The sequence below is a fragment of the Passer domesticus genome, chromosome Z, assembly GCF_036417665.1.
Source record: "Passer domesticus isolate bPasDom1 chromosome Z, bPasDom1.hap1, whole genome shotgun sequence".
Classification (NCBI taxonomy): Eukaryota; Metazoa; Chordata; class Aves; order Passeriformes; family Passeridae; genus Passer; species Passer domesticus.
The window spans coordinates 25,698,897-25,721,908 of NC_087512.1; the positions used below are offsets into that span (position 1 = coordinate 25,698,897).

The 23,012-nt window shown below is 37.6% G+C and overlaps 2 protein-coding genes across 10 annotated transcripts in view; one reads left to right on the plus strand and one right to left on the minus strand.

The window, feature by feature from the left end:
* Positions 1–19,716, minus strand: part of POLK (DNA polymerase kappa) — a 35,046-nt gene extending 15,330 nt beyond the window's left edge. Inside the window, exons 1-6 of one of the 8 annotated variants that reach the window (XM_064403351.1) lie at positions 19,397–19,485; positions 18,901–19,039; positions 10,992–11,167; positions 8,465–8,584; positions 2,140–2,292; positions 1,641–1,772 (exon numbers count right to left, since the gene is read on the minus strand). In XM_064403351.1, coding sequence (XP_064259421.1) covers positions 1,641–1,772; positions 2,140–2,292; positions 8,465–8,584; positions 10,992–11,126 — 540 coding nt within the window. In that variant the 5' untranslated portion in view covers positions 11,127–11,167; positions 18,901–19,039; positions 19,397–19,485. Of the gene's footprint in view, positions 1–1,640; positions 1,773–2,139; positions 2,293–8,464; positions 8,585–10,991; positions 11,168–11,838; positions 12,022–12,050; positions 15,051–16,359; positions 18,855–18,900; positions 19,040–19,066; positions 19,201–19,396; positions 19,552–19,694 lie in introns of those variants that run through there. The other 7 variants (XM_064403350.1, XM_064403355.1, XM_064403348.1 and 4 more) reach the window with 7 other exon arrangements.
* Positions 19,717–19,756: 40 nt separating this feature from the next.
* CERT1 (ceramide transporter 1) overlaps positions 19,757–23,012 on the plus strand; it is an 80,011-nt gene continuing 76,755 nt past the window's right edge. Inside the window, exon 1 of one of the 2 annotated variants that reach the window (XM_064403356.1) lies at positions 19,757–20,099. In XM_064403356.1, the coding sequence (XP_064259426.1) occupies positions 20,004–20,099 (96 nt within the window). In that variant the 5' untranslated portion in view covers positions 19,757–20,003. The remainder of the gene's footprint in view (positions 20,100–23,012) is intronic. The other variant, XM_064403357.1, reaches the window with a different exon arrangement.

Genomic DNA, 23,012 nt, shown 5'->3' on the forward strand with positions numbered 1-23,012 from the left:
GTTTAAAGCCATGTCGCTATAAGAGCAGATCTTGACACAAAATCAGGACATGAACAAATACACTCAGAAACTTCCAAATGATCAATAAATAATAAAGATACTGACAATACAAATTATTTCTTGATATTGTAAAATTACAGCAATGCTTCTCCAAGTAGTGAGATATTAATAGTAGGTGAGAACTAAACAGATTTTGAGCAGTGTATTTAACAGCAAAGGGTAGTAAGATAAGTGTATAAGGACTGCACAGCCACTGGGTTCACTGACACTACAATAACCATCTGAATAAAACTCTGAGGACATGGAAACTCAGCAAAGCAGATAAACTGATGTAATTTTCTGTGCTCAGTGTGTCAGATATCACATACACAAAGGTTAAAGAAATCCACTAGCAACAAAAAAATCCTAAGTTTTAAATTACATTAAATTGAAGTTACAGAAAATATTTCAGAGCAGTGGTTAAAGCCACAGGCAAAACCCATTGGAAAAACTTTAGTTATAAGTCCATTTTTCTAGAAGGAAACATAATAAAATAAAAGGTCAAAACAAAAGCTCTACCTTCTCTCTTTTTTTTAAATCTGGAGGAAAATCTGACTATGTTTTGATTTTTTCTATGTTTTTTCCTATCAGTTTGAGTCAAGCTCTTAGGTATTACAACATTTGTCCACATGCACTTCATCTTTCTGAAACTGAATGAAGATAGGATTCACTATGAACTTTAAAAGACAAAATGAAATAAATTTAACTATTTTCAATCCAAATCCCAAGAGAAAAACATAACTAAAAGGCCAGACCAAGCCAGATCTCTAATTATTTAATACTTTACCCTATCAAACAACAAATGAAATATGCATTGTGAAATACATATAATGAAATCCAAGATCCTTAAGTTCAAACCCATTCTGAAATATGGCATATTTATATTTGCCTTTTTTTTTCAGATGTGAAAAAAATAAACTAATATCTTACTTTATATTTGTACATTTGTTGCTTCATAAAAATAAAGAAGGCCTGACACAATTTTTTTAAAGTCAGGAGATTTGTGCCATGCACTAGTTTGATTAAAATGTACAAAAGACCTCTTATCCTTTTTTTTTGAAGAGGCTTTTATCTATCATAACTATTTCCTCTGGCACTAAGTAAAACTACTTCCATTAAAGCAAAACATTATTTATTTTCTCCATATTTCTTTTGCTTTATGAAGTCCCTTATTTTTTAAAAAAATCAATTTGCATTTATAAGTCACTAATGCTCTGTTTTTCTCTCCAGTAATTAGCATTCAAAAGTACGATTACACATTGCATGAAATTATCATCTCCACGTCTCCTATGTACTTGCAACTTCCTAGAAACTAGATTATGTTCCATGATTTTAACTTTTAAGAATAATAAAACTCAAGAGATTTTCAAAACTTCTATCAGCAACACTACTAACTTCAGTAGAATTGACAGACTGGGTAAACAGCTTTTTCATCTCCTTGTCCAAGAGTACCAATATTTTGTTAGGCTTATGTTTAAAGCTGCATTACTGAAGAATTTAATACTTAAATTATCACTTTTTATACTATTTAGAACTGATGTTATTGACACAGGCTAAAAACAATACACTCACTTTTGGTTAGAGACCACTTTCAGACTTACCTCTCTACTCACTTTGCCGTATTTTTCAAAGTTTAGTGGTACTATAGTTAGATGTGGACACAGCCTTTTAGCAATAAATCCAGGCATGGCTGCACGCACCCCGAATCTCCTAGCATGGTAATTTGAGGTGGACTTAAGAGAGATTAAGTAAGTTTAGTGTTCAGTAATCAAACTTTAAGTTTAGAATTAAATAATAAAGTTCTAATCATGTATCTCCATACAGAAAAGACTGACAAAGCCAATACTTTATATACATTTTTCACTCCCCCTTTTCCTGCCTTTTCATTTAAATATGCTTACATACTTTTAATTAGTACACTTTTTTACTGAAAAATCCAGCTTACATGGTCAAGTCTAACAATTGCTGTTTCCTTTATTATTTTTGGGTTTTCCACACTTTATATAAAACAGTGTCATTATATTTCTGCTATTTTTTATGGTTTATTAGGCTTAAGGTTCATGCAATTGATTTTTATATTAGTTTAACATTCAGCCTTACCAACATACTCATTGATCCCACTGCTATAGGTTTTTCCTTCAGCTCTGGATTGTCTCTCATTTCCACAGCTGCATAGAAGGCATCCATGTCAATGTGTACAATTGTACTGCTAAGGTTACGGTTCTGTTCCAGTTCTATCACAAGTTTGTCCACCTGAACAGAATAAACCAGTCATTTAAATACTACTAACCTGGCAGAAGTGCAACAGTATAGATGATCCTAAAACTCAGATGAATCTTGCATATAGTTAGAGAAAAAAACCTCAACAAATCCAATCCCCACCAAACCAGTACCAACTAAAAACCCCAACAAAGCTTTGGAGGAAACTTGTTCTGAGAGAGAATGCTGCTGCAGCAATTGCTGAAAAAAAAACACCCCAAAACCCAATGGAAAAAAACCACAGCTGTTGTGGTTTAGCACCAGCTGGCACCTAAGCTCCTGCAGCCACTCAATCCCTCATGGTGGAAGAGTCTGAAGAATAAAAATGAAAAAACCCATGGGTTGAAATAAAGACAATTTATCACAGAAAGCAAAAACTGTGCATGCAAGCAAATCAAAATAAAGAATTCATTCATTGTTTCCCATGGGCAGGCAGGTGTTCAGCCATTTCCAGGAAAAACAGCTTAATCATGGGTAGGAGTCACTTGGGCAGACAAATGCCATAGCGGCAAAATTCCATCCCTCACATGGAATCATCCCACTTTGTAGGCTGAGCCTGATGCTCCATGGTCTGGGATATTCCTGTGGTCAGTTGGGGTCAGCTATCCTGGCTGTGTCCCCTCACAGTCCTTGTGCACCCCCAGCCTCCTCATTGGTGGGGGGGTGAGGAGCAGCAAAGGCCTTGGCTCTGTGCAAGTGTTGCTTGGCAATAGCTAAGTATCTCTTCATTATCAACACTGCTTTCAGCAGAAAACCAAAACGGCCCCACGTGAGCTCCTGTGAAGAAAATTAACTATCCCAGCCAAAACCAGCAGATAACCCTACCCATCAAACAACAAAACTCCACAAAACATGACAAAAAGAAGATGTATTTGGGTCAAACAAACTTTGTAAGACCCTTGAGTATGAAGTTTTATTTAAAAGTACTTAGGTTTAGAAATGCAAGTTGTTTAAAAAAACATGAAAACATGCTATTAAAGAATTTCCAACATTCCTAAATAAAGCTATCACACTTCAAAAAATTTGCCTAGAATGGTGAAGAGAAGATCAGCTGTGGGAACTCAGTACATCACTCCAGATGTCCAGAGCTACCGAGACAACCCTTGGGGGGCTCGGAGGCCTTGGAATGTTGCCAAAAGTACCTGGTGGCTTGACTTTGATCCTTTTAAAGAAATGACACCTGAAGGTGAGGAGATGAGAGAATTTCAGGTCTGAATGGTGAGGGGATGTTATTCACTTGTTAGAACTTAAGTTAGAATGCACTGTACAGGGGGGTTTTATGTGTTGTACAGGGGGGTCTAGAATTCTGTGCATGGATCAGGAGTCCCAAGATGGAGGAATCTGGGCGTGCCCTGTCCTCCTTCTTTCTTCTCCTTGGCATCCATGTTCAGGATGATGTTGGCATGTGTGGATTGGTTCATAGTGAAAGTGCACTTGCCAACAAGGGCAGAAAGTATTGGAAATTGAAAGTAAATATCTAGTACGTAGTTTTCACTATAAAAGAGACAACCGCCCCGTGGGCGGGAGTGAGTGCCCTTGGCTGTCTTGCTGATCAGACCTCGGCTGGACAGACAGAAAAACTTTGTAGATAAGAAATAATAAACTCAACTGAAGACCTAAAAGCAAGAGTCCAGACTCCTTCTTCGAGAGCGCGGCCTACCCAGGACCACTTTTTCCCGTGCTGGGGCAGAGACAAGTAACAGCCGACCCCGGCAATCAGCAGCTCACAGGACGCATCCATCTATTTTGTCTTGGCAGAAATGTGGTCTTAAAGATCCATATTCAATTACCACCAAGTAAGCTACTGTCAATCCCCCAGTAAAAGTCCCCAACTTTTGTCACAGGAACCTATACCATATAAGGCTAGATTGCTAAGAAGAGTGCAAGTTATTTACAGAATAGTCTATACACAAAGTGTGTTTCACTCCAAATGTTAAAGATGTACGTCTGTGTGAGCAGTACTGTTTCATCAGCTCCATGGTGTTTTAAGGCAGATTGCTTTACAAAGTCCTTTGTGCTTAAAATGCTTGTGTTTTTACCAAAAGCCATACATATCATGTGCTTGTTCCTGAAATACTGTTGGCCTATGAATAAAGTATGAGCTGTGCTGTCATGAAAAATTGTGAAATATTTGACATGGGATTTTTATGATAACTATGTTGGCAGCAACATCACACATCATTCTAGAAGAGAAAATACAGGAAAAAAACCCCAAAAGAACATGCTGTGAAAATAAGATTACCTAATCATATTCACAACTGGGCAACCTTAATCTACACAACAAAAGGCTGCTACTGCTAGTAAGAAGTCCCAATAGGCTTCACAACAAGATAACATAGCAAGAAATGGAATTAGCAAAAATGAACCAAAGTTTTACTTTGCTTCTAGGCACAAGGACACACACACTCTCGTGACATCAGGGTACCAGCACAGAAATGTCTCTGGACTGACTATAATGCATTTATAGTTCTGGAGAGGAATGCAATTTGCATGGTTCTTCTCTTTTTACTTCCCTCAACAGAACTGCTTAATAAAAAACCATAAAAACCTCATCTACAAGAACCGTCTTTGAGCTCAAAACACTTCAATCAAGGCAAGTGAGCTTGGAATTTTCTATTTAAATTGCTGATTAATGATTTACAAAGTCTTTTCTTTGTTTTTTTCCAAGTTGCTACAAGGGATGAAATGCTAGAGAGCCTTAAACTAAGCTACTCAATACAAAAGAGCACAGTATGTTCTTTGAGGCTGAGAAAACTAGCTCAGACAGATTAAAAACACAAAGGGGAAGCCATTCAAAGAAACAAACAAAAGTGGGGTATTTACATGATTTCCATTATAGTACTAATTCAAAAGGATTCAAGTCACAATTCATCAAAAACATCCTTTTTTTAAATTCTACTTTAAAGATAATTTTCAGGTTGCTCTCAAATTCAAGTTGTGTAATTAATACTATCAAGTGCTGCTCTAGTAGCATAACTTCTGCATTTCAATTTATCACATTTATAACTAACTTCTGGTTTGCTTTTTCTCCCTAAATATATTGCTAACATCATACTTACTGATTAGCTAACATACACATCTAAAGAATGAAGCAAAATTACATTAAACTAATAAATACAAAAAGATTACTCTTCAGCAAAAGGACTATGCCAAAACAAAACACAACCAGATCTACCCAGAGAAATCTTGGCACCTACAAAACTTCTCCTTAAAATTTGTGGAGTAATTCCTTACATGCAAGCCAGGCTGACAAGTATTTAAAAGCTGCTTTCAATAAACGTTTGTAAAGTAGAGATACTTTTTAATATATATTTTTAAGCTAGGCTAAAAAAACCCCAAACCACCAAAGAACCAAAATTAGAAGTTTAATTTTCCTTATAACTACTTTTAGACAATTTGAAGAGTAACTTCTCCTTTTTTTCTTATCCCACAGCAGAATATATAAGCAAGACAGAAAAGTCATTAAAAGCAAGACAATGGTAATTATTTACAGAATAAACATCCGGGATAAACCCAACATGGATGAAAAAAACCAGCAAACATCACTACAGCAGTTTCCAAATATGGCAGCAGCTGCACACTTTTTAATTTATTACAAATTACCACTGAACCTCATGGAGTCCCACACATTCTAATGGCAAAAACAACAGTATTGTGTTGCAGACTCTACATTTTATTCGTATTACTGTTTCCACCATGTAACCAGGATTTTGTCCAAAAGTCCAGTATATGGAGATGTTTTTGTTTGGTTTTACCTTACAGGACTTAATTCAATTGCCAGATTAGGAAACCATACCTGAGCCTCTAACCATCCTACAAATAAGACTTCACTTGCAGACGAGAACATGCAGTGTTCATAGAGGTAGATATACAAATACCTTTCTAATTCCAGAATACTTCCCACTTAAAATTTTAGCAGAACAGGCTCTCTTATCAGAAGGCAGTAAAATAAGAGTCAAAAACTCAATAGATAAGAACAACAGAGAAAATGATAGTAAGAACTGACTATATCCACAACTGAATGGAGCTGATTAAACAATACACAGTAATTATTACGAAAACCAAACAAAACAAAGCAAAAGGTGAAGGCCTGGGGAGATGTAGCTGGCAGGTAAGAAACAGAAAAAGGGCAAGGTATTTAGAATATCAAATACAGAGAGAGAAGACTGGCTTCAAGTTCACAGATTTCAATGAGGACTCTGGAACAAGGACTGTTTTGTAAAGAGGACTGATGGTGATCTGTGGATGTGGGACAAGAAACAAAAATTCAGGATATGACAAATTAAAAGAAAGCAGAGACAGCAAAACGGTCAGAATTTGTGCTGGGAGAATGATAGCAGCAACAATCATAAACCAGAGTTTATGCGTATACAGAGAATAGAACAAAAATCCAATGTTTTTACAGAAGTAAGGATCTCAAATTAGCCAGCAAAAAAGTGTGCCTACTATACTCCTCTAATGACATTTCTCATGCAGTATGACAGCTGATTTTACAGTTTATTTATTGGAAATAAAGATGACTGCTACTTCAGCAAGAAGCATAAAGATTTCAAGCATGGAATTTGAAACCCAAGTCCCAGTAAGAGACATACGAGAGAATTTATCTTAAGTTTCTTTTTTCCTCTATAGAAATCAGTTTTCATAAGAAACATTAAAAGATTACAAAATTATATTGCGATATCAAGGAATCAATTCCCCAAAAAGACAACATGAAGATAGACAAAGCAACAGAAATTTTCTGGTTTCCACAAAGTGCACTACATATTCTTTCATTACATAACGATATAATAACATTATTTATAAAATTTGTGTTATTAATGTAATTATTATAAAAAAAATAATGTTGTTATATGTAATTCATTCTATAAGAAAGACTATTCTCTGTAAAATAAATAGTTCTCTGGTGAAGGTAGGATGGAAACAGAAGCATTTTTTCTGTAATTATATTACTTAAAAGCTACCTTAGCTAACTGAAAAAACCCTGGACAAGCAGAGTCATAACTAATCCATGTTTAAGATTCACTAAAAACAATTGTGACACACAGGCTTACAACAAACTTTTCACAGGTACTCAGAACGGCAAAGTTTTCTTTGAACAAATTTGAAACACTGGCATCTGAAGTACTGAAGTGGTTTGTAAACCTGAAATGAACAAAAAAGGTTGTACACCAAAAAGAGCTCAACCTCTAATCCTCACAATGGCACTGAAAATCAAAGGATGTGTTTAATCTTCATGTGTTTCAGCTCTCCATCTACAAACAAAAAAAATATCAGTCTACCTTGCTGGAATATTGCAAGAATTAAGAATTCACAGCATGTGGTGTACAATATTAAGAAACTCTATTAGGAAATCAGTAATTCTGTATTCAAAACTGGAGTTCAACAAAAGCTTAGAGCCACCCATCGAACATTAAGGACAATGGTAAATAGTGAATAATTTGCCCCTCAGTGAACACAATCTGCTATGTGCAGTGAATAAAACAGGAATCCTGTCAAGGAAAGCTAGCAAGCAATCATTTAAGACTGAATCACAGCAAAAATGAAAATGGAAAGGAATTCAACTCCTACAAACAATTTTAACTCTGTAGTGCCTAGTAATGTTTGGTGTGCAACCTTTCTTTTAATGTTTCATACACTGTAATACTTTGGAGACTACAATCTATCATTTGAAAAGAAGAATAGCCTCTTCACCTGTCTAGTTCCGGACACCTGCATTTCTTTTGACTGTTTCCCATGATGATTTTTATTAATTAGCTTAAAACAGGCATATTATTGACAACTCTGATCTTTCTCATCCCATCACAGGCCACTGGACACATAAATTCCAAGCTCAATAGTGATACGATACTTATTAGCAAAGTATTTAACAAACCTTTACATAAATCATAATGACATAACTTCAAATTCATCAGACTTGGAAACATAGGAATTGATTTGTTTCATTTTACTCATTTAGAGAACATTTCAAAATAATTTTATGAACTATTCTTCTTACAAGTTTATATTAAGATGACCATCAAAATAGGGTGCAGTTTTCCTTGTATGTCTAACATCAAATGGTAGTTTAACATTGTGCCTGCTGGCAAAATTTAATGCAATAAACCAGAACACAGCAAAATCTTTATGATCCAACATTTAGCCCAGTATGTCTTTAGAAGATCAATACCTGCATCTGTGCTTTCAAGAGCTGTTGTGCTGTAATTTTCTCTTTTAGCTGCATCATTTTTTCAATTCGTTGGTTAACTTGCTGATCTTTCTTAAGTTCATTTTCATAAAATTTAGACCCCTGAAAGAAAAAAAAACCACAAAACCACTGTGTTTTTCTTTTTGGCTCTACCTTGTCTTTATGCAACCACTTTTGATCTTTAAATACAGAAAACACAGAACACAGAGATGGTTTCTAATGCATGCTTTGGACTTTCATATAAAAATACACTAAAAAGATCACTGGTTCTTTACATCTCTTCAAATGACACATATATTTCTCCTGCACAAAGGAGTTTAAGGAGTTATTTAAAGAACTTTGTATGTTTATTTAGCCTAACACTTGACAATAAAAATTTTGAAAGAGTAGAAAAAAGTCAAACTATTCTTTGCGACACCTCCAAGGTATGGATTACTAAGTTCTAATAAAAATTTATTTTAGCATTTTTTCAGACTTCCAATATTAAGCTATATTTATTATAGCTTAATAAATATGGAAATATATAATGACGTTGTATAAGTCGAATTCACCTGTAATGCTGAATATTTTGTTGGCCATTTAATCTTGAAGGACACTGCAGAATCACAAGCTACTTGTAAGAGGATGATGAAAACCAAATGAGTATAAAAGTAGCCCTGTGGCTCTTACATACGTAATTGTTCCTTCAAAAAAAGGCATGAATACAAGGAGACGTAATAAAAAGACATGTTATAATGTGACTCTCCCTCTTGACTCAGAACAAAGAAAGGAGAGCATATAATGAAGCAGAAAAATTCAAAACTAGGAAATGAATTATTTTTCTTGCAATATGTCTTAGCTTACAAGTGAAATAATATTTGCAAGAAATCTTTTGTCAATCTACTTGGAAAAATCTGCAAAAATGAACAGATCTTTAGGTCAAAGTGTCTGACCACCAAACTGTCACTGATACCAAGAATTTAGCCATAGTCAAGTCAGATTCAAGCATTTATATAAAAAGCAAAAATATCCACTTTCATAATAACTATAAAAAAGATGATGGCAGAGCTGTAATATGTCATGTTTCATTAGAAGAAACATCTCATTAGAAAAAATTAGGGTGTGATTTCTTTGAATGTCAGATATGCCCTTTATCTTTTCTCCCCTATGCCATCAAATATGGCTTGCTGAGACTCACTGAAAGAAATGAGTGCCAAAATGTAGGTGTAGAAAACAACACAGTTATTGAGATTATTAGTAAGATTTTATTTTTTTTCTTTATTTCTTGCAGTATTTCACAGTTGAAATGCTATAAACCTTCTTGCAGTTTGTGCAAGTGTGTACATCACAGCAGGTGGTGTCATTTTAAAGATTATAGAAAAGCTTAAGGAAAAAAATCAATGCTTCTTTTCGTATTTCTTGATGTGTAACTGGCAATTATAAACTCTTCCACTTTTTTGACAGAAATATAGTCTAGTAGTCAGATGCCTGTATGTCAGTTTTGAAAGCCTATTTTATAGTTCACTCTATTTCATACCAGGAAATAAAACAGTAACTGCAATAACAAAATATTTTATGTAAATATCATTATCTGGGATATGTCTGACAAAGCACTATTTTTCAGAATGAGTGAACACAATATATAGAAGAAACATCAATAATGAGCTAGATAGCATATAAAGTATTATCAATGTGAATCTGCAAGCAAGAAAGGGAAAAAGCTTGCTACATAAGAACTGTTTGCAGCATGTTTTCTCTCTCTTTCCTCCTTTCTCCCTCTGTCCCACCACTGCAGATCACTGCAGAGCAATATTAGTCAGTACAGAATGCATGAGGAAAACATCAAAGCACATAATCTTCAGGCCATGGTGACACAAAAAAAAATACACATTTGTGAAAGGAAAAGTAAGAAAACCCTGAGCGTCCCAGATAAAGTGTTATCCCTACATTGTTCTATTGGAACTCTCCAGTAACAACTAGGATGACAAATATTTCAATGGTTTGAAGAGTTGTGAGGGCCTCTGTGGATCTTTAGTATAAAGCTGCATGCTATTGGCCACTTCTCTGGCATACTGAGAAGACAGTCAGAAAGACAGGCAGCAAAAACTTGACTATAAAAAAACTTGATTATATTGAATTCATCAGTTACAGGAAGGTGACCAAAAGAAGTAAATCTGCTTGGCTGATTAATGATGGGGTGGACAAAAGGAATAGAAAGGGGGAAAAAAAGAGGAAGTTGCAGTCTTCACAGTTACCTCTGGAAAATGCTGTAGTATTTATGTACTGCTTTGGACAAAAAGGGAGCACTTTAGCCTATACTCAGTTGTCCTCCCCCATGTCCTTGTAGATGAATCCAACAATACTCTGAAGTACACTAAACTGTGGCCCCTCTCCTTCCTCCCCACATATAAATTTCTTCTAAGAAGATGCTACCCATATACACATGTGAGGGATAAAACTTGGGGAAGGAAGAGGGTCTTAAAACACTGGACCACAAATAAAGCATCAGGAAAAAAGTAATCAAACCAACCTTGGTAGCTTCCATGATGATTTTATTGATTTTCTCCTTATCCAAACCCTGCATTCCAGCTTTGTTATCATTAAGGCCCATTCTAAGAAGAACTCCATCATTGCAAGAGCTGTTAGAAACTTTTTGCATGTCCATTGTATTTCTTGAAAACAAGTACCTGTTTTATGACTTAATATCTGAAAAAAATAATAAAATATTTATGTTTCAACTGAACAACAACAATAATTAGATTAGTCATTAGTTTTATTTATCATAAATATGAAGACATATTCCTACAGAGTGGCTGACCTGCCACACACACCACATCAAACCACCTATAACCTATCAGTGTTTCAAGACAGAAAAGAGAGTACTCTCATTAAATTAAAAACATTTTCCTTTAAAACCTCCCTTACAGAAATAAGTGAGCACAAACCAGCCCCAGGTAAAAGCTAGTACCTTTACATGAAGTGGACTATATACCTTTATGTAAATGGACAGTCACTATACCTTACATATGAACATGACTTTTGTGCCCATACATTACCATGTCAGATGAAACATTACCATCTTACACACAAAACAGTGCTCACTATCACATTAAAAGAAAAAAAAATTACAATATCTTTACACTGAAGAAAACCACTGCTCATTTGGTCATCATCCCTGCCTGAGTCAACCTGTAGAAATGTAATTTCCAGTAATTTCTAGCTCAAATTTAGCACAATTTTTTTTGTGTCAAAACTCCTATTTTAAAATCAGATGGCTTCAATTAAAAGTTTTTAATAAAACCCTAATTCAGGATAAAATCCGTGCACTTTTTTTTTTTTTATGTGTTGAGCCATGGTATCCAACTGGTGCAACTTACCAAGTCAACTGTAATTTCTTATACATGCAGATACTTCTGACACCTTCCATTGTTCTTTATGAAAGTAAATTGCTGAATCCTCAATAGGATCTTATTATACGGTGAACTGTTTAGTTATTAAATTAATCTCAAAAAAATAAAGAAAGCAAATTTCATCTTCTGCACCATGAACCAGTGGTCTTATTTTAGCCGATTCAAATACGCAGACTCACAGATTAGTCTGAGTTGGAAGGGACCTTTTAAAAGTCACCAGGTCAGACCCTCTGGAATGAGCAGGGACATCTTCAACTGCATCAGGTTGTTCAGAGCCCTGTCCAACTTGCCATCAGATGTTTCCAGCCATGGGGCGTCCACCACTTCTCTGGGCAACCTGTCCCAGCGTCTCACCACCCTCACTGTAAAAACATATCTAATCTATACCAATCCTCCTCAGTAAAACCATTACCTCTTGTAATACTGCAGGAGGCCCTACCAAAAAGTCCAAGTGTGATAATGCCATAAATTATTTAACATGTATTCATTACTGAAAAAGCACACAGAAACCATTTCTTCCTACCCCAAGTCACTGACTCATAAACCACTCGTTTATTGTCAGGCAGAATGGACATTCAACCGTCAACTTTACCGTGCTCCCTGTGACAAGAACCCTTGCTATTTGGAGAAACCCCACCCTTTTAGGCAAACACACTAGTTTCCTTAATCACAAAATACACAAACATGAGTGTGTCATTTTTCCTTTAAATGCCCCTTTCCCATGCCAGAACTTAAGTTGGCCTCATTATCAACCAAACACAAGAAAGTCATTATGTGTTTTTGCATTTAGAGGTGAATTTTTGTTACTAAAGAACCACACGAGTAACTTCTAAAAATTAATGATGGCAATGTTCATATTTTCCTGAAGTTCTTCTACTAAAACATACTAGCCAACTGAAGGCAAGATATTAAAGAAACGCATGTTTACAAAAAGCATTCTGTCAAAAACACACCATTTCAATCATATGCTGTTAATTCACATTACTATTCATGGTGTCTGCTGAAAAATGCAAGATCAGTTACATAATGCTCTCTTTATATACAGTGTGTTGTATTACAAAGAACATAAGTTGATGTAGAGATCAGGACCCTTCTCTTAATTCTTTGGTAGCACTTGAGCTTCTGGGAATGGGAGTGGCTTCATAGCTCTTATATATGTTTATCAAATAAAAGACTACAATGCTGAACATCTTCACAAATTTTTCAGCTGCAGTAGGACAATCTCTTACAGTTAACATACACATTTATCGGAAGAGGTTTGCTAGATTTCAATCAAAGTAAAAAGCACTGCATCCCAACCACCATTACAAATTTCATCTGATGCTTATAAGCACCCCTGTATAATTATCTCCCAGTAATTCCATGGTTACTGGCAATCTCTGGTAAGTAACGAGCAACATTTCCCAGGAATACTTTCATCAAAGTAAATATTCCTCCACTATTCTCCCTGCTTCTTTTATCATCATTGCATTCAAGAAACAAGAATAAACACAAGATTGCTTCCATTTTTCAAAATGTTTTTAGCAGTTCCTTATTCCTGAAAGTGTCTTACTCCCTAACATGCACAAATCTTTCCTCTTCCTCATTCAGAGCACTCTTAAAGGCTCAGTATATAGCAGAGGTTTTAAAAACTAATTTGTTAGTCAAAAGAAAGTCTTCTCTATCTCATTGTTACATATCTAACAATAAAAAATTACTATGATAATCACAGTGATGGAAAAAATTATTTTCTTTATAAAGTCTCATAAATGGTGATCACCACTTATGAGTGTGGTGTATTTTATCTTTGAGCTTATTGTGTGGAACAAAATATATTGCTTGTCTCAGATGAGAAAAGGTATAAATAGCAAATAATACCTTAGCAGAAATTAAGAAGAAAATATGTACCTAAGGACATGACATTTGTGACCCACCAGAGCTTACAGATGTACAGAAAGGAAAACATGAATAACAAGTGATACAATTTCCAGCTGCTTAATATTACAAGAACCTGAACATTATCTTAGTTTCAAACTAACAGGTCTGGAAAAAAATTCCATAAAATATTTAACATATTGAAATTAATCACAATAGCTACCACAAGACAACTGATATAGAACTGTCAGATAAAACCGGTCCTCATTTGCCACAGATGAAAATGAAAATATTTAAATGTAACAGAGAAGCAGCAGAGTTTTCAACTGTGCAAAATGTGAAAAATATGTCAACATAGTAACTGTTTCAATTAGGCTAGAGAAAACACTAAACATGTGGTGACAATTTTTTTCCTAAAAAAATTTGGAAAAAGTGGGTAAGGAATGAAAATCTAATGAAACAGTCTACACAGAGTGACATGCTTTTGGCATACCGTTACTTCAAGAAGCTGTTGCGAGACAAAGCTGTTTCCTCTACTACAAAACATGACATCTCCCTCAGTACCATACTAAGAAAGTAGGATGTGAAACCAGAGGAATCTATGATGGTAGTCTACAGTAATATACTACCCTCTTATTCCTGTAATTGGGGAAGGAGGGGAAGCAGGAAAATCATATGTAAGTGGAAGGAGATAACTTTCCAATTGCTAGGGAAGGACTTCTAAAGGTAAAGGCTTTAGAAGTCAACACTTAATGTAAAGCAAACCACCAAACAAGCAAAAACATTGAGAAGAACCACAAAATACCATTACTGTGTAGAAAGTTTCATGAGTAAGCTCTCATGCCTACAAGTGGGAAAAGATCACTAATTAACTGTAATCAAGCTCTTCTAGAATGAGGCACAGAAACTAAACTAACTAGTAAGACAGGATTATATAATATTTGAAAGTGTAAAGAGATTGAAACAGCAATAAAATTAGAGCAACAATTTAATTTCAAGTGCCTCTACCTTCATTTAAATTTAGCATTTTTTAACAGTTGAACCAATCTAAAGGAAATGGCTAGTATTTGATCCTGTGAAACTCTTCCATCCTGTCTTCATTAAAAATCCTTCAATTCCAGCAACTTGAACTCTGTATACAGTATGAGACATTTAACGTCTTCATAATACAGTTTCCATGTAATAAAATAATGCAAAATATATGATATTTGTATATAAGAATATTCAATTCAGTAGGCGCAGTGCTATTATGTACATTATTAACATTTGCAAATTATGTTAACAGTTCATCTTTTGTTGACCATGTTAACAACATGGGAAGAACTATCAAGACTGGAAAATGACACCAGTATGGAAAAGCTTGAAAAATAGTTTATTTGCATGCTGAGTTATTGTTTAATGCATGTAAGTTGCATACTTGTCCTCATAATTAAAACAAATTCTGATATCTTTGCTATCACATATTCTCATGACAATGTGAACTGCAAAGAAGTTACTAAGAAACACAATTGTCTACTGAGCCCAGAGCTCAAAAACTCAAAAAGGAATCCAAACATATAGTACAGACATAAAAGACTGTCTTTTACACCCTAATTATCCTAAGTAAGTCTCCATGGTATGCAAGAAGAATTGAAATATATGTTGCAAATAGCAGCACAAATAATAGAGACTCTTTCCCTGATGATCTTTTAAATATTATCCTTAGGATGTCTAAAACAAGCATCTAAATGAAATATTTTTCTTAATTTCTGTAAAACTCATAAAAGCCACCAATAGTATTGCATCAAAATCTGATACATCATTTACTGTAGCAAGAGCCCAAAATAAACTTCCTATTTTCTCTCAATTAAAACATTTCAGATATTCCTTTATTTAAAGGCATGTTCAAGGAAGCATATCAGACTTCTAATATCTGCTCAACTCCTCAGGGTGTTTGATTTTTACTAGAGGCTTGGCTTCTGAATGGCCCTGAGAAGACTCCTGTCAATTCTAATCCTGTAGTGATTTGCAAGAAAAAAAACTGGCAGAAGGAACTGCACAACAGTGTTGTCAGCACTTAATACATATACATTTAACATACATGGTGTTAACCACATAGATTCCTAGCTAGTCTGTTCAAAACTACTGTTTCACTACTCTCTCTCTCTCAAAATACAACACAAACTAGTTCCTTAGAAAAAAGAATCTTTCAATAAAGATGTAATATCTTTACAAATGTAATAAGCCAGAGCACATGATACTATTGAACAGAAAACTGGGCTAGAATTCATGGAAGTGAGAATTCCAAGTGCTCAAGCTGACACATATCAAATGAGAGTACTTTTAAAGTAGCAGATGACACAGCATTTTACAAAAATGTAGATCCCATACAAGCACCTGGAGTTAGCCCTGAAAAAATAAAGTCCTAGAATTATGTCTTCTGTATATTCACCAACTTTAAGATGCAACAAATTACAAGCAAATCCATCTTTTAAAACATTAAATAATTCACACTTAAAGTCAACAGTTAATAGAGACTGCTTCTGATAATGTTCAAAAATAAATGTCAAAATATTTTATGCCATTCACCAAACTGTCTGGATAATTCTTTGCTTATGTGAAGAGTGACACAAGTAAAATAAGTGGAATACTCACCCCTATCAATTTTCTGTAGGCAAGATGCAAAGCAATTCTGTTGTAAATTCTGCTTTCAGTTTCTCTGCCAAAAAATACTCATGTCTTTAGAACATCTAAGTTTATTAGAAGGGTAAAGAACCATGGTATCTTCTTCTGCCTCCATTCAGTATTTTAAAGGACCTTTTCAACTCAAAGCTTTATCTCAAGTCTTTAACTAAGTTTTCCTTGTGCTTCTAGATTGCTGAAAACAAAGGCTTTAGTAGTTCAATCCATAAAGAAAATAATGAAGGATCTGAACACTCATCAGTAAAAACTACACTAGAGATGGTGTAGTTATCTGCAACTGGGCTTCTACAGACATATTTAGTGCCAACGGATTCATATATGGTTGTTTTGCGTTTTTTTTACTTAGAAATAAAAGCCTAATACAGTGATTCACAGAGAGCAAAACTGTTTTAGAATAAAGTGTCTGAATCATTAATATTTCTGAGCCTATGCTATTAAGCAATATGCTGTGGCATAACAAAGCTCCTTTAAGGATCCTCCTAAGAAAAATGGTCTTAAATTTCTCAACAAACATAATGGTAAGCATGAACACACTAGAAAGTGACGGAGATTCTCTTTTAAAAACATGAAATAAAATACCCTAAAATAGAAGGTACTGGAGTGGAAAAAAGATATATAAAAAGAGAGAAAAAAAAAGTATTTATAAAGTTACCCACTTGACAGTGCTTATTATGACTGACATTCCAAGCAGCAAAACTCAACACTCCTGATTTTTGTAGTACAAGTAGTATACACAACAGTAATACAGAACACTATCTGTTCCGCTGTTCTAAAAAAGATGAGGACTATTTCCACTTAAAACAGCAATTTGCAAACTTCTTGCAATCCCTATGACTCTAGAAGGGTACAGACTGAGTACAGACACTTGCTATGAAAGAACAAACACAGCAATAAATTCACAAAATAAAGGTTCAGTAGAAGAGATACAGAAGGAGTTAAAGACGAGCCAGTGCATCTGGAAACTAGTACGATTTTCTACATTTCCTATGCTTTGGTTTGCATCCCAGATTGGTCTTGGCACAGGCAAACCTGATTCTTTTTGAACAATATGTAACTGGAACACTACTTTTCCAGAGCATACCTGCTAAACCACAGTTGTTAATGTAGTGCCCTCCAAGGGATCAAACAACTGTAGTCTGAAAAAAACACCTCTCAAAACGCAAGAAGAACTTCAAGTCCTCAGCATGAAACCTTTTGTTTACAAATCTACTCCCACTGCACCCCATGGTTGCTGAAAAGGGTATGGCCTTACCTCATTAAGAGTGACAGACAGTATGTTATGCTTCTAAAAAATGGTCAGAACATTGGAAAGAAAGGTAATTTACACACGGCATTCACAATTGCAGTTCAGCTTTTGGAAGAACATAAGCTGGTGATGCTGTGTTGAAAAACAAGATCCATTGGGAGCATGCGGCAGATGTAAACAAAAACCTAATACCTAGCACAGCCAATGCATTAGATGAAAAGCTGAACATGCAAACCTTTAAGCATTCAGCATTTTTCCACTTAAAGTTTGCAAAATGCTAGCCACAATTAATAAACAAAACAAATACTCTCTCTAAAAAGGATGGGTATGTTTGTTGAACAACCCGAGAAAATATCTACCCAACGCATTCTTAGAATTGATTGATTCAATGTTCCGGAGGGGGAAAAGAAAAAGCAAGCTTCCTCTGTAACTAAGCGAATAGTTTCAGATCAAAAGCATGACAAGAAACGTCTTGCGCACATGCTACTGCCACTGCCAAAAGGACTTGCTCAGACATGTCTCTTCAGCTCCTGCTCTTGAAAAGTTCATTCGGAATTTAAATGGGAAAACACAACTGGCTTTACAGGTAACGCCAACTAACTTTGACAACATATTGCAGAGAAGAAGTATAAATTACTCTCACACATATCGATACTTACAAAGCCTGCTTGACAAATACAATACATTGAAACCAACGCTAAGGAGAAAAAATATGCACTTGGTTTCTTCTCAAAAACGTAGTGAATTGGTTTTTGGCAAACTGCCTAAAGTAGCACCCACAGTAGACTTCTGTAGAAGTTTTTTCCTGTACATTGCAGTGATTACACAAGTATTAAGAGATCTAAGACTATTTTTTATTTCTAATAATTTAGGACAATGATGCTGCCTTTTGAATTATCCTCAGTTCTGCTTTCATTGTAAATATCTTTATATCTGAGACTTTGAGCAGGTATGAATATTATTTAACTTTTAATTGCTATATACAAAGAATGCATATAAGTAGATGTGTCAATGTTCTTTCAAAAAAAAAAAACCCTCAATGGAAACTTTCAAACAGCCTAACAGGGAAAAATTACACAATGATTTGTCATAAGGAAAAAGTCCAAGAAAACAGAATTGTGCAGCATTGCTCTTACAACAATAACAGAAGTGTATCTTCCCAACCCGAAATTTCCTCAACTAACACTCTTTAACACACTTTTCCTCAGCCCAAAAAATCAAGAGAAAGGAGATGAGTTAGTACAAACCTTAAGTCTTTCCCAAACCACTATATTCGCCGCTCACAAACCGTGAAGTGACAGGTACCACAGGGTGGGGTTTTTTCCCAATCCTACAAATATATCTCCACCCATAAATATCGACGAAAGCACGTATGTCAGACTAAGTCTGAGGAACAAAAAACCAAAATCTCACCGTTTCTTTCCCCGAACTACGAAAGCGGTTTCCCAAATAGCAGGCAGCCGCAGCGGGACGCGGACCCCTCACTCCGCCGGGGAGCACAACCCGCACGGCTCCGAACGCCTCGCCCTCCCCTCCCGCTTCCCCCACAGCCGGCATCACCTCCCGCCCCTTCCCGCCGCCGCCTCCACCATATTTGATTAGGGAAAAATTTGGCGCTCAACCCCCTCAACTGTCCTCCGAGTCCCGCCGGTCTGAGGGGAGGAAGAGAGCCTACACCTCCTTGCCCTTGAAAGGAAGCAGAGTCGGACAGACGCTTCGCCTAGCTAAAGATAAAACGAATACCTCAGCGCAAAAGACAAAGCAAACACCGCCCTGGGCAGCCCCGTCGCCCTTGGTGGCGGAGCGCCCCTCCCCCGGCGGCACTGAGGCGATGCCCGCCGCCGCCGCCACAGGAACGACAAAACCAAGATGGCGGCCGCGCTCCGTCGGAGTGAGACTACATCTCCCAGCACGTCCTGCGGCACCAGCGAGGGGCTGTGGCGCCCAGACTCACGGCGGCGCGGAGCAGGACTACAACTCCCGCGGGGCGCCGCGCCGGGGCGGGGTGCTCTTCTATGGTGGCACTGAGCGCCCGCCTCACCTAAGATGGCGGCGGCGGGAGCGCGCTGAGCGGGTGCCCGGCAGGCGGACGCGCGCTCGCCCCTCCTCCCCTCGCTGTCCCGGTGTTGTGGCTCTGGCCGCGGGCGGGGTCTGAGGGGCCGCGGCGGGGGGATCCCGGGGCTGTGAGCCTGGTTGCCGGCCGGTCGCTGGCAGGGGCGAGCGGCGCTCGGTGGCGGCATCCGCTCGAGTAGAGCCCGTCGCTCCGGTCCCTTCGGCAGAAGAAGGCTGCTGTGGGCGGGGGCCGCTCCGGCTCTTTCCCAGCTCGGCGGTGGCTGCGGCTCCGGTCTCCATGTCGGACAACCAGAGCTGGAATTCCTCCGGCTCCGAGGAGGACCCCGAGACCGAGCTCGGACTGCCTGTTGAGCTCTGCGGGGTGCTCAGCAAGGTAAGCCGCCTCTACCCCATTCCTGCGCCCTGCCGCCACCCATCTTCCTCGCTGTCAGGCCCGACCGCCCCGGGGGCTCGGGCCGAGGGGCCCGGTGGCGGGGGCGAGGCGGGCGGCTCCGCGGGCGGCGCTGGCACGGCCGGGGCACCGCCACCTGACGGCGGAGCCGCTGCCAGCGGAGCCGCGGTGGCGCCGGGCGCCCCCTCCCTCAGCCCCGCCGCCCCCTGCGGCCGGGGCGAGCCTTTCGTGGAGCAGAGCCGCGGTCCCCGCCGCCCCCCGGGCCAGCCGGCCGCGCGGCGCGGGGCTCCGGCCGCCGCGCAGGGAGGGCGTCTCCCCCGCGCCTCGGGCTCCGGCCGGAGCGGCGCCGGGCCTGGGTGTCGCGGCTACCCGGGAGCTCCCGGAGGCGCCCGCAAGCAGTCGTGTGTCCTCGGGAGCAGGCTTTGAGTGCAAGTATCCAAACAGGGCATTGAAATACTCCTGCGGCAAGAGATAGCGGGAGGAGAGGAAAAGGAAAATGGCTATACGGCTTATTTCCCCTTTTAAAAATAACCATCGTTATTTTCTCTTTTATCACTCGGAAGGTGGCTTCCGAACATGTGTCGGTTTATATTGGAAAATTTTATTTTCAGCAGTACTTTAGAGTATTGAATTACTTAGTTTTCATACGGATATTTTATTTTTTTATTATAGAAAGTATGTTCAGAACAACATTGAGATATCTGTAAGATTAAAGTACTATGTTCTGTATTTTTTTCTTGTCCTACGCAATAAAGCTAGGCACAAGCCAACGTAGGAGGCACGGGATACGGATATCTTACACTTCTTACACTGCCTTGAATGCGTAGAAAACAGCCATAACTGAGTTCACGCTGTTGTGAGGGACTTTGTGAACTCCTTCAAGGCTGGAAATGTTTCTAACCCCAGAGATAAGAGGAATGGTTAGAAGAGAAGGATCTCTGCTCTCGTTTGTAAGATCTTATCTAGTAGTGGGTGGGGGGAGGAGGGGATGAGATGGATGTGAGATAGTGTTAGAGCAGTTACAATAAGAGATTTTTGTTTGGTGTACTTTTGCTGTTTTGTTTGTGTTTTTTTCACAGCAAAGTTTTCCTTGGGTAAGATGCTTCCGTCGTTAGAGGGGAAGTAATTTGTAGGATGTAATTAATTTTTATGTTAGCAAATGAAATACAAAGTCCAGGTGTTCTTTCTCAGTGGTGTAGCAGGTGAAGGCATAGCTTCAGACATTCTAGCTGAGGTATGTGCAAACTTTTTACTTCTGTGGATGATTATGCAGAGTGCAGCAGAGAGTGTCTGTCATTCCCATGAGAACCCAGAATTTAATCTGAATAGTCAAGTATGGTGAAACCTGTCTCAATGAATATGTTTGGGGGGTAAGGTTACCTTTTGTTAGTTGATACCTCAGTAATTATTAAAGTAAACTAATTAAATGGAATGGTAGCATACTGAACCTTATAATAAGGAAGTAGCTATTTTTAATATCTTACTGTGAATAATTAAGTTCTAAAATCATAGAAGTAGGCTGCAGTTCACTGTGTGATTAGTAGTTTTAGTAGTTCTTGCCTTCAGTAAAGAGAAAAGTTGCAAAGGTAATGGAGGAATTTGGTAAGAGAAACTTGTTAGAAGTATACCCTGCTGCTCTTTTGAAATGTTTTGAAACTCTAGGCTTTTTTCCATTGTATTTCCTGCTAATGGTTTTAAGGTGGATACAAGGAAAGAACTTCAGTGGAAGAAGCTTTCAGGAAGCATGAGAATCTAGATGCTTGGAAAAACACTGATCTTTTCTCTGCCAAAACCTCATGCCTACCCAAGTATACTTTAAGGATGGCACATTTGGATTGCAACAAGCTTTGATTGCAACAGCAGATGCAAGATTCATTGCTATATATGTTTCTGTTAACTTTTTCAGAGAAGGAAAGGCCGTTGTCTTTGCTTTTTTTTCCCCCAAAATAACTTTGGACTCTGCCTTGCACATCCTGGGAGGAGTTGGGAACATGAGAGATAGGAAAAGTGGAGGGCAGGAAATAATACACCTCTGAATGCTTATGCTACCACTTCATGCACTAAACACACTTGAGGCTTTATTTAAGTAATGCTGTATTTAACAATTAGCTGTATTAAGAGATGAAAAAGGGCTTTTTATTCTAAGAGCAAATCAAGGTCTTGCCTACATTTGAAAATTGTTAAGAATTTCTTAGCTATAATCTTTTTCTTTAGACCTCATTGTCTTATTACTAAAGTTAACATGTAATTATGGAGTATGTGTTAACTAATGTATGTAGTATGAAGTGGGGACGAGACTGAGAGTTGACTTTTCCCCCTCATTTTTTTGATTACAAAATAATGAATGATGGATAGACTTAAACGTTAACCAGAGTTTTTAATCAAAAAACATTTGTCAAAATCAAAGAAATGCTTGCATGCTAAGATTGGTTTCAATGCTTTTGTCTCTATTTTTATCAAGTGTATGACATTGGCACCATGCATTGTCAGAATTATGGGACAGTCCTGATTTTCTGTCAGTGCCAGATGATTCTATGAAGTTCATATGAGTCTACAAAGTGCAGTCAGAAAAAATGTTGCAATTGTGAGAATAATAATCAGAACTTTTGGTCACTTCTTACTAGATGTCTCTAGAATGAATCCAGAATTTGTTCCCTGAATATTGGTTTTATTCAGTATGTGAGTGTGGAGTCCCTAGAAAAATCTGAATAGCAAAAACCTGATTGGCTGTCTGCTGATAAAGCAGTATGTATGGGCAACATTAAGTTAATAAAACACTGAGTCCCCTAGGCACTACAATAGTTATTTACTGTGCTGTGGGATAATGGCATGTTTGTATTTATATGAAGATAACTTTATATAGTATTTTATATAAAATAAATTATGCAGTGTTCC